This window comes from Agelaius phoeniceus, chromosome 21 (genome assembly GCF_051311805.1).
Source record: "Agelaius phoeniceus isolate bAgePho1 chromosome 21, bAgePho1.hap1, whole genome shotgun sequence".
In the NCBI taxonomy this organism is placed as follows: Eukaryota; Metazoa; Chordata; class Aves; order Passeriformes; family Icteridae; genus Agelaius; species Agelaius phoeniceus.
This window is the reverse complement of record NC_135285.1, coordinates 3667303-3679869: the sequence shown is the minus strand read 5'-3', so window position 1 is coordinate 3679869 and position 12567 is coordinate 3667303. Positions and strand designations below refer to the sequence as shown.

The 12567-nt window shown below is 45.6% G+C and overlaps 1 protein-coding gene across 1 annotated transcript in view; it reads right to left on the bottom strand.

The window, feature by feature from the left end:
- PAPPA (pappalysin 1) overlaps positions 1-12567 on the bottom strand; it is a 178720-nt gene that overhangs the window by 72895 nt on the left and 93258 nt on the right. Inside the window, exon 10 of the mRNA XM_054646502.2 lies at positions 19-215. Within this exon, the coding sequence (XP_054502477.2) occupies positions 19-215 (197 nt within the window). The remainder of the gene's footprint in view (positions 1-18; positions 216-12567) is intronic.

Genomic DNA, 12567 nt, shown 5'->3' with positions numbered 1-12567 from the left:
GGAACATGCTGTCCTTACCTGGGTTGCTGCTGGCTGGCCAATGACCACCCACCCTGGGCACTGCTGGTCACTGTGGTGTGAGACAGAGACGTTGGAAGCCCACTGATCCAGGAAGCCTTTGGGAGTGTACACGCCGCAGTCTTTGATGCTGGTCATTTGCTCAAATTCCTCACAGACTCCATCGCCGTCGTGGAAATAGCACCTGCTGGGTTCATCTGCCAGGGGAAACAGAGAAAACAAACTACACGTGTCTGTAGGGTAGTTCCTAGGTCCTGATACCATCAGTGGTCGTGTATCTGCTAGGTCAGGTCACCTTGAGTGGAAGCATTGGTCACTTCTAGGTCATACCAAGGTGATTTAAATAAAGCCAAGCAACAATAGCCAACTTTTGTATTGGGCAATTCCCTGAAGATATTTCCTAATGTTAGGGGGGTTCTGCTTATTTTCATCTATCTCCTTTTAAAAGAGATAGAAGAAAGCAGAGACAGAAAATACATAGAGAGGCAAATGTGGGTGTTGGCATAATTCCACCAGCTGGGGTGGAAAAATGCCAGTGGAGGGTTTGGTCTAAAATGTTTCCCTTTTTTTGTTTTTAAAAGATATCTGCAAATCAACAACAACAACAGCAACTGTGGCTGTAGAGATGGTGAAAACTGCCAAGTTCACAGTTGTAGTGACCAAAGGGCCAAACAGATCTGTTTATCCAAGGCAGATACAGTACATGCAGTGTGAGGGTGAGTTTGCCACATAAACACACGGCTTCAACCAACATGACTCAGATTTGACCTGAAAGGATCAAAAGCAGCAGGAGACTTTATTATCCTTGCCCATTTATTCTGTGGCTTCTCTAATGAGACTGCCAACAAAGATGCCAAATTTTTGAGGTTGTTTCTGTAACACTGGCCCATTAAAAACTGAACTGAGATCCATCTACTCTTTTCAAACAGACTGCATAGCAATAATGACTTTCAGTCATTAGAGTACTCTGTGAAATGGAAACCTTTGACCTGTTGGTATCCTATTTTGTATTGTATTATCATTGCCAGTCCCCAGAGGTATCCAGTTCTGACAGCCTGTTGTATTTTTGTCTGGCAAATAAGCCTGTTGAAAAAAAGGTAGGAAATTAGCCAGAGCTGCTTGCTGGACTGATGGAAAGGATCCCTAAGGAGAATCCTGTCGGTAGCACTGGACTATCATGAGCTAGGTGTCAGAAAATCCAAGGGCTGCTCAATTTTGAGCTACTTCCAATCTACTAAATCCCCTGTTTATTTTTTCTCCTGGTTTACACAGTGAAATACCATCATGAGCCAGAAAACATCAGTTTATTGCTAGTCAATTATTTAATGACTTTCACTCCTTTTCCTCCTGTGCAAGATTCCAGGTCTTTAAGAGAGGGTGGCTTTGAAAGAATAAAGAAGTCTATCAGGGAAAAATGTCATTATGGTTTGATTTCATCACAGCCTCTGTGGACAACTTGTGTACATGGATAAATGTAGGGAACTGTGTATTTGACAGGCCAGAGCTCAGAGCTGGTGAAAAGGAGCACAAGTCTGGAAGTGTTTCAGCTGTATGAATGCAGTCCTGAATGAATTTTCCCAGGGTGGCCAAACTTCTTGCCCTTACATGTCACATCTTAACATCTTAATTTGTCTGGGAGCCACCAAACATATATCCCACCCCTCAAAGAGCTCAGAGGAGGGGGCCTGGGGGAGTTTTCCCAGACAAGAGATGACAATGGCTCCTGGGGTGTCTGGGTGGATGTGCTGATGGGCCCTAAGGCAACCCAGCAGTGCTACCCCCATGGGGCTCATTCATCCCTGGGAGAGCCATGCCCTGTGTCTGGCCAGCTCAAGGGACGGGTGGAATGAGAATGTCACTGTCATGGCCATGGAGAAAAAACTCTTGGTTCCCTCATCTTATCCTTCTGCATCTCCTGTTCTGCTCCTCTCCCGCATCAAGGCATAAGTCAGGTGTTAGGACAGTAGGGTACAATTAATTGGCTTACCCACTATGTCCCAGTTAGAGCGAGAGGCCCAACAGAAATCTCTGAGAAACGTTCAGCCCTAAAAAGACTGAGATCAGCAATCAAAAATCCTCAAAACCAAATGCCAAACAGACGCAAATATGTATTTTTGGAAAAAAAGCACTTCTTTGTCATTTTATGAAAAGAGGCTTATTTGTGAAAAAAGTGGTGGGGGGATGAAAGGAAAATACCTACCCTGTTAAAAAGACCTGACCTTCAGGCTATAAGCATATGCAGAGTCAGATATGCACACGTACAGTGAAACATCACCAGCCTGCTGCACACCCACGCTGACAGAAACACTGACACACAAACGCACGGGCGCTCCCTTTGCACATCCCCGACTCAGCCACCCCCCCATGCAAACACCCACAAACTCACAGCCTAATTTTAGGCACATGCCTTTAGACAGTGTTTCCCGGCCTTCCCAAAGCACTGACTTCTTTTCACGACAGGCACTGAAGTAAGCACAGCATTTATAGAGCAACAAACTCCTGCACTGGCTCCAAATGCGGTGATAAACGTAATGGGCTTCTGATAAGATCATGTGTTTGGGATAAAAGAATACTCAAGGCCTACTTCAGCCCAATGACTTAATTCATACTCACATGGAGGGGAAAGCAGCCTTTGAATAGCTGTGATCCAGGACAGTGTGTGATCCTAACAGAGGCTAATTTGTTCCTGATTATGCCTAAGACCCCAATAAATCTGTCTGCTCAGAGTCTGCAAAACCCGAGGGAGGAACCGAACAGAGAGCCTGAGATGTCTGAATTAAATGGGGGCTGCCTAAATGATTAACCAAGTCCTGCTGAGCTGCACAGTCATGAGCTCTGGAGCAGTGCTGGCCCTGGAGAGCCACCACATCCATGGGACAGCATAGATGTCATGCACAGAAGCTGAAAGATGAGGCACCCACTCACCTTTGTGTGCTCTGAAAAATGATGAGGGAAACTGGCTTTGCAACCCTGGTTACTTTTAAGGAAGATCTGTTGGTCTCACTATTGACTCAGTGTGCAGTGCTCTGCATTGAGGGGAGTGCTGGTGAGAGGAGGGGAAGACCTTTCCTGCCAGTGGGCTTCCCAATTCTAAGTGATGGCAAACAGGGGATTGTCATTAAATCTTCCCCAGGCATGAGGGTACCAAACTGCAGCAGCCAAATGTGGTGCATCACTGTGTGGGCTGCCAAAAACCAGCAGAGGTTCTTCCTTCAGGTCTTGAGCACCAGCTCTGACTCCGGATTCCTCTGGTGGTCTTGGATGACTGGCAGGTTACATGTTGGGTTTTACATTTTCATAAGCAAAGAACAACCAGATTGTTTCTTCCTAAACTGCCCTCACAAAATAAAAACTAACAGGCTTTTTCCCTTTTTTCAGTGGTGGGAACAGAGCTCAGTTACATTCATAGAGTCCTACAGGCTCAGAGCCAGAGAGGACAGTGTCAGGAGTGGTGTACTTCTAGGAATGAGTAGCTAATGGCTTTATTCCTATAATGATGCAAAATGCTTTTTCTGTTCTCTTCTTAAGTACTGTGATACTAAATGCATCTGTGGCCTTGGCAACATAAGCTAATTTTTGTCTCCATAGAGGTCCAGAGGCTCCCAAGACCTGGTGATGGTCAAGGATTGGTCATGCACGACCTGTACCATGGACTGTGCTCATCAGTGCTGTGGGCTTTGCTCTCCAAAGATGAAGCTGATTTGAAGGAAATATGGAAGAAAGGAACATAAAGGATATCTTATTTATCCTCAAGGAAGAAATGACTTAAAAAAATTAAAAAGCAGTTGCCTGGAAATCCAGCTGAAATCTAGAACAGTAAAATGGCTGCAGGCATAGCACCTGGCAGCAGGAGAGAGCATCTCTGGGGGATTGATAACAGATGCTGGAGGATGCTGAGCTGAACTCGGGGAACACATTTTCATTCAGGCAGCCCAAGCTCCTCTTCCCTTAGAAAGTTCTTACTGAAGGCAGAAAAACATTAGGGCCAAACCAAAGTTCCTGTCTTGCCCTTGTTTTGGGAAAAGGCAGTCTCCAGTTCAGCAAAGATTTCTGTGACATCTGGGAAACCTTGAAGGAGGCTCTGTGGCAGCATCAACCTGGAGAAGTGTGACTTGAGGAAACAAATTGGCAAGACCTGTTTTGCTAACTCCTGAAGTCAAGCTTTAAGATCCAAAATAGTCTTAAGGCTCTTGTGTGCTGCACCAGAAAATTATGCAAACTCCATCTCTCCTTGCTTCCTAAGCTGCCTGAGCACAGTGCAAGAGGCAGCATTTTGTACTGAAATACAGATCCCTCCTCTGGGGGTCAGAAATGAAAGGATGCCTGAGATAACACAGGTGGTTTAGTGAGCATTGGGAAGCACCTACGAGAGCAGGCCTGGAAAAGCAGGTAGCGCCCCATCTCCTTTAGCAGATTGAGGAAAAGCTGGAAAATCATCAGCAAAACGAGTGAAGCCTTATAGATGCCAGCAAGCAGACATGCAGGGTATACATTTATCTGTGATAGGCAGCCTTCCACTTCATGAAATAAAGAAAAAAAAGAGAGATAAAGAGATATAGTTCATAGCACAGGGCACATCCTCAAATGAGGCTTTGAATGTCCAAGCAGGGTCCTCAAAGTGCTGGGGACAGACACTGGGGGCAGTTTCCTGTTTTCAGCCAGGACTCAGTGATTGGCATCGGCATAGTCTTCTTTTTGTGCAGTAACTACCATTTTTTTAAAAGGCCAGACAAAAAAAAAGGAGTATTTTTAAGCTCAGCTGTTTACTTAGGGATGTTTCCAACTATAACATGCCTCATGCCACATAACTATTTGTCCAGAAAAAAAAAAAGGAAAAAAAAAAAAGGTGGGGGCAAAAATGCAGAAGCATTGTCTCAGAGTAACAAATTTTTGGAACAGAACAAGATTTGCATTTTAACTCCTGAAAGGTCTGTCCAGAGGTGTGCAGGCTTTCAGACACAGCAAAGGCCAAACCCCAGGCTCACCAAAGTCAGCAGCTTCTGCAGAAGCAGGGTTTTACCACCACGTCACTTAATCGGCATCTCCAGCACTGGTGTTTATGTTCACACAGAGGAGGAGAAATGTATCCAGAGGTTTCTATCACAAAAAGGGAAATAATTCCACTGCAGATCACATGAACTCGACGGCTGAGTGACCGCAGAACCTGCTCCATTTATTTCTGTGGGAGTTTCACCTTTGGCTTCAGTGGGAAGAGAGTGAATAATATGGCCTGCTTCCAGGATATCTGCTAATCTCTTCTTTAATATTGAAGAAGGCAGAGACAGAGATATTTCCTGCTACTGTAAAATATTCAAGAGTTACTTTCCTTCCTGGATGTTCTGATTGAAAGGAGGAAAACCATTACATGGAGCTTGGGCAGAACTTTCAGAATAAAGTCACATATCAATAACCGGTGACGTCTTCCTCCAATGAAATAAAACAGACACCTTGGAAATGAAGGCAGTGTGGGTGTCGCAATCTACTGCGGAACATCCAGGGGCCTCGCAGGAGGCTTTCTTTCCGTGGATATGACAATCATGTCTGAGCATCTCCAGAGCAGAGCAGGCAGGGATAATGCCTTTGCAGAGTGAGGCTCCTTGGTAATTCAGCTGCTTGTGGAAATGCATTCCTGGGCGTGACTGGCTTTCTTTGTGTGGTGGGACTCGGCTCCTCGCTATGATATAGCAGTCGGAGCACCAGAATTATGCAATTGATCTGCCTGCTGCAGACAGATACAATTACAATTCCCTCGCAGAGCCCGGCACTGAAATTTGATATTGCACCTCCAAGAACATGAGTCTTTGTCACTTAAGAGAAAGGATATTTCCCCTGGCTGGCAGTGGTAGCGAGACCTTGTCTGAGCTATCACTGCCAAAGTGGCCATCCCCAACCCTGGCAATGACCAACAGGACCCAACACAGCCATCTCCAACCCTGGCAACAGCCCACAGGACCCAACACAGCCATCTCCAACCCTGGCAACCAGGAATGGCCAACAGGAGCCAACACAGCCCTCCACAACCCTGGCAATGACCAACAGAACCCAACACAGCCATCCCCAACCCTGGCAACCAGGAATGGCCAACAGGACCCAACACAGCCATCTCTACCTGGCAACCAGGCATGGCCAACAGGACCCAACACAGCCATCCCCAACCCTGGCACTGACCAACAGGACCCAACACAGCCATCTCTACCTGGCAACAAGGCATGGCCAACAGGACCCAACACAGCCATCTCCAACCCTGGCAACCAGGAATGGCCAACAGGACCCAACACAGCCACCTCCAACCCCTGGCAACCAGGAATTGTTGTAAGAGCAATAACACATATGTTCTCTTCCTACCTCACCTTGTTTCCCTCCCTGGATGATTGGATAAAACAGTGCCAAGAAGATTTTGATATTATGCAGATTTATCAGCTTAAATTGGAAACTGTTCAACTGAAAGTCTTGAGGTGTCTGCCACACAAGGGAGTATGATGATGACCTCCATGATGACCAGGAGAAAGGTGGCTAGCATGGCCCCTTGAGACACCTGGCACACTTATTTGGGAGGAGGAACACAAGAGTAAAAACCCAGAGGTGCCATTCCCCAGGGAAAACAAAGTGCTTGTTCGTACATGTGGTTTGATGTTCCTGCAAAGGAAGGTCTTGTGCTCAGACAGAGACAACAACTGTGCTCTGAGCACAGTTGTTGTTGAGTCACAAAAGATGCTCTCAGGATGGGAGCATGACCAGCTGTGGAAGCCTCTCAGATCCACAGAGAGTAATGTGAGGGATGCAACAAGCAGAGGAGTAGTTCTCCTGCTGGACTCTCATTGTAGCTGTGTCCTAAAAACTAAAGCTGGATTGAACTGGGTTGGAGTCACTGGCCTAGGGAAAAATGCAGGCAAATACCACTCCAGCCCACATTCTCCCCCACAAAAAAGCATCTGTCCTTTGTATTTTGCTGCCCGAGATGTCTGCTCTCTCTGCTCTGCGGCTCAGCTGGCCTTCCTAGGATTGCACTATTAATGATGACAGTCTGAAAATCACTTTAGGAGACTTTACGAGGATGCTGTGATTACTAACTTGCCAAATGAGTGCTTAGACATTTCAGAACATGCAGCCACACTTCTGCAAGCTGCAGGAAACAGTCAGCTTCAAAGTATTTGCCTTAAGCTGAAGGAGTCACACAAATATCATCTGAATAACCCTGGCCAGTAAATTCATGACTATTTGCCATGAAATTCTGTTATAGAACTTCAGTTGCTTTAACAACAGCAACACTCTTTCCCAAGCTCCTTGGTCAATGCTTTCACCTTATTGATGCCCTGGGAGATGCTGAGTTTCTCTTGCAAGGTGGCTCTGTTTCTCCCATGCTGTTGTTCTACTGAAAGCCCTCGGCAGGGTCAGCCAAGGCCTATTTAATGCTGGTGAAAGAAGGCAAAATCACCATTAGCTGCTGCATGGGGCCAGGGTTTGGGCAGCCAAAGCTGTGTTCCTGTGCAGTAGTATGAGGAAGGGAGGGGGAGAGGATGGGAGAGCTCTCAAAGCATGCCCACAATGAATATGGATGGTCATCCATCAATTTATTTTAAGCACATTACTTCTCTGTCAGAAAGGGAAAAAAGGAAAAAGAAAGAAAGGAAAGAAAAGACATATAAAATTAGGTTTGTGTCACTCATTTAACACTGCAATTTCCCCAGAGGATTATGCACCAAACAGAGATAGCAAGCTCATGAATATTAATCATTTCCCTGAATGCAATGCAGCCCACCAAACAATAAGATTAGGGGAAAGTGCTATGCTTAATTTATGGATAATGGGAGAGGTAAAGGATAGAGCTCCCACAAAGGTAAGGCTCACAGCTGGAGGGAGAGGCCTCTGAGGAGGAGGAAGACAGATCCAGATTTGTAAGGTAGCAGAAAAACATTTGGGACCAAGCAGGAGCAAAAGAAAAGGTGTTTAAGGATCATTGTCAAATTAAAATCATACTTCTCCCTGAACAACCACTGGTGACTAATGTTTCAAGCATGCCAGAAATTGGTGGTAAATTCAAGAGCTAGATATATTTATTTTCTCTTTGCCTCTGCTCTGTGTCTTTTCTTTGTATTTTATATCCCTGAGGCCCTGATCCCACACACCACTGAGATGTGTGTCTAACCTGAAACATTCCCATTCTTCAGGGTGACCACTCCCATCTGGAAGTCAGTAGAAACACTGCCCTGTTTTGCTGTAAAAAGGTTTTAGCCAAGAGTCCCTTATAAGCAAAGGAGATAAAGTATAGCAATAATAGCACCAATAAGATGTGACTGAAACCCCTATAAATTACCTGGCAAACTTAAGGGGAGATAGAAGTTCTGGAGCTACTTCTCAGCTGTGTTTCAATGTGTCTATCAGCCTTTACTCATCTCTTTTCATATTACTTTCTCTTCCCCTCCCTCCCTTTTTTATTGATCTCTGCATCTTTTTTATTATATCCTTCTCTTTCTTCAGCACTGGTGAGCTAAATCAATGCATAATGCACATCCCACTCCACAAAAGGAATGCAAATGAAAGCCGGGCTCTTTTTCAATGTCCCACATCTATCTGGGTGTGCGGCGCTGGCGTGTGGGAGAGTGCACGCCAAGGACAAGGTGCTCAGCTGCGCCTCAGACACCCATTTCTCAGCACTCCACTGGGAATGGATCAAGTGCTAAGCCCTGGGTTCCCACCACTGTGAATCATAACTCTTACAAATGGGGTCTGTTTTACACAGGACACGTCGGGTTGAACTTGGCTGAGATCCGCGGTAACCGCAAAAATCTGTTATCCCTGGAGTGATCAGGGCAAGGTGAAAGGAAAGCAGCCCAGGGGTAGGAGAGGGGTGCATCAGTCACACCGACACGGCTTGGAATCACCTGTCTCCTTCTCATCAAAAGGCAAAGTGAAACTTTCCCCGTGGGACCAAATTCTGCGTGGAAAAGATAAAAATATGCAAAATCCGCTACAGGAAGCGGCTGCGGGTGGGGAGAGAAAAGGTAGAGATGATAAATTTGACAATGGGGAAGGGCAAGAGTGCTGCAGAACTTAAAAAACGGAGCACTGCCAGATGCTTCCATTAATTAATTAATTAATCTCACTGTCGCTCTTCAGCATGTTGCAGGAAGAAAATGCTATTAATCTTTTCTGTTTTCTGTTGCTCGGCTTTGTGCTTGGAGAAGGCCAGGACAGCCTGACAGTGAGACCACACAGTTTTCTTCCCTGCCTCCCTCCTTCCTTCCCCCGCGCCCCTCCTCCCTGGCAGAGCAGATTGATCCACTGTTATCTGATTAGAGAGGAAAGAAGGAGGAAAAACAAAAGCAAGGCAAAAAAAAATAAAAAGAAGTGTAATTTTATTACAGGCACTAGTGCAAAGTGTCTTGAGAGCCTTGTGCCATTTAGTCAAAGGAAAGTTGGACCAATTAAAAAAGCCCATAAACCCCATGATCCTAAAAGGCAAAGGGAGTGAGAGAGGCAAAGGGACACCTGCAAACAGGCTGCCTCCATCCCTGGAAATATCCAGAATGCAGCTGAACATGACCCTGAGCAACATGCTCCAACTTTGAAGCTGGCTCTAACTTTGAAGTTGGCCCTCCTTGGACCAGAGACCTCCAGAGACTCCTCTGAACCTAAATTATTCTGTGATTCATGGCTCTGAATCTAAAGCCTGGTGGTGCTTGCGGGCTCTGTTGTATTTTTCTCCTACCAAGCGAGGTGACTTGCGTGGTCTCTGCTTTAGGAGGCAGGAGCCCACTTGGGCTTTGCTATCAAACCTCCTCCTCTGGAACCCGCCCACGACGCCCCTTCAGCCCCGTCTTTAGCAAACAAAATGTTTAGCAGTTCTTTCCAGCCACGTGGGACCCAATCCTGCAGACAATTTGTGACAAGCATTGCATTCACTGTTGTGGTTAGATTTGCTGAAGTCTAAAGAATGCCTTGTGGTAGTTCAGAAACATGCCTGGAAGAAAGCATTTGCAAGATCAAACCCTGAGGCCCCCGATTCAACAAAGCCTCTGAACATGTGTTTGAGGCTCACTGAATTCTTTGGTGAAGGGGAGTGATTCCCGGGGCTCTGAAGAGCTACATAATACAACAAGAACATCACTGAAAAAATAACACTCTCTGAAATAACTGCTTGTTGTTCTACAGGATTATAACATGTGTCAGCCTTGTAAACATGGAAATAAATTACACTTATTTTTCTGTGCTCCTGAAATGGGCACCCAAGAATTCTGTATTTTCCAGGAAAACACCCCACCAATATCAAAGAAGACTTTTGTTCAGCTTAAGGAAGAGGAGTAGGTGTGATATTGTTAGATTGTGGAGAATGCTGAATTTCTGCTCTTTTTTTACTATTATTTATTATGTGATATGCACAGCCACTCACTTCCCCAACATCTTTATATTTTCTGGTGAGATTTTAATGCTTGATATACCAAGCAGAATATAAATCAGCAGTGTTCATTTGTCTGAGAGACAAACTGGTAGTGTCTCCTTAGCTCTTGGGGTCATAATTCATGGTGGTCCAGCTAGCACAAGAGCCAAAAGGATGTATTTCACAGGTATTAGCTCCTCTGAACCTGTCTTAGAGACCTGAAGGCAGTGTTTGCCTGAAAACAGCACTGGGGCTGCCCTCACAGACCCTGCAGAAACACTGAGCCCATCACCACCACAGCAGTCACCCCAGCACAACTGTAAAGTCACACAACCAAAGATTTTTAAGGTCTCTGTTCCTGCACCTTCCCTTTGATTCAGCTAATTTGATTCATCTGAGTCCCTATATTCAATATTTCACAAGGAATTTGATATCATTTGTTTTGTAATCCAGGATCTGTGCAAACCACAACCTTCCAAAGCCCGTGACAAACAAACAACTATTTTTGCCCCTGGAATTCCCCTCTCCTTTCCAACACAAGCAAATCTGAAAACCCACTTCCTCTGTCATGGAGTAGAAAAATCTGTATGTTTTAGTTGCTTCATTTTCTAGTCAGACTGCTGTCAGACAGTTTTGTCCCACACTCTCAGGAAGCTCTGTTGCTGCTCCTGGAGCTGGATGGGGGGTGAATGGTTGGATGACGGTTGGGTGGATGACACAACCGGACTTGACCTTAAGGGTTTTCCCAACATAACCAATCCCATGATTTTATATAAAAAGGCATAAAGCAGAGTGTTGCATACCCCTAGAACACCACTGTGTGGTCCAAGGCTTGGGACACCCCACTCTCACTCCTGTCCATGGACTTATTTGGAGCATTTGCAGCTCCAGCCCACATCACCTGGTTTCCTGGAAAACTGATGGGCACAGGGGAGGACCTGGGTCATGTCCTAATGAAATGCTGGGATGTGGTCAAAGCACAGACCTGGACCAAGGAATTCAGCCCTGCTGTGGAGCAGGGTGATACAGACACAACCATCCAGCACCATCCCAAAGCTTTGCTGGAACCGGCCTCACACCACGCCTGATGTCTGCAGAACCCAAAACATTTGCGTAAGTGTTTATCCCACTTTCAAAATATTATGACTAAAATCTTGCAGTGCTTGGGGCTCTAAGGCAGCAAGTTACTTGAAACACAAATGTAACTTCAAGACCACCAATTGTCACAATTAGTCTCGGCCATAAATATCCCTGATTTCAATAGAACTATTTACATATGTAAATAAGTACATCACCAAATCAGGCCTCAAGTCTCACTCACAGTGTGGGAAGCTGAAGTTAAAATGTAGCTGTTGTGATGAGCCAAGCAGTCCCCAGTTTACCACCCAAGGGAAACATGGTGCCTGTGAGGTCCATTCTACGCTGCTCCAGGCACAAGAGATAATGGTCAAATTGCCAAAAAGAGCAAATTTCAGACTTGCAAACGTTACAGTATCTGCTGAGGACTGACGCCCTGAGCTGAAGGCATGGGATCACTACATGGGGCAGGGTGTTTGCTTGGGCAGTCCACATAAGGAATCTCATAAAATGTCTGGAGAAAAAGCGGACCCTTTATAAACATTAACTTTGGTTCCTGAAGCTTTGCATGTTTTGTTCTTTCCCAGAACTCACAAACCCCTGGGTGGAAAAAGCAACCCCACAACGTGGGGCTGCTCCACAGAAGGTGCAGTGTAAATTGGTCTCCATTTCCCTTCTCTGTCCCCAGCATTCCTAGAGAGTTTAATAAATATGTAAAGCTCGAAACTGCAGCCTCGATAGCTCGAGCATCTTCCGGCCATTGTGCTTACAGGTTTTGCTAATCAGAGCAAACCAGGCTTGCAAATGAAATCTGATTAAGTAGTTTTCACCTCTGAAAAAGGGGATTAGCCAGACCTTTGATCCTCAGATATTGATTTGCAACTCAAAGGAGGTGTGACCTCAGCTGGACTTGCTTCTGGTCTCAGTCCCTTCCCCTTTCACTCCTCCTCCTGTTTACCAGAAAAAATCAGTTCATGTCTTCTCACGTAGTCAGATCTAAAGCCTATTGAAGCCAGTGGAAAACCACCCACTGACTTCAATGGGCTTTGGATCAGTCCCACAATGGCTGACTTAGCCCTGAGTCCTGGGCTGTT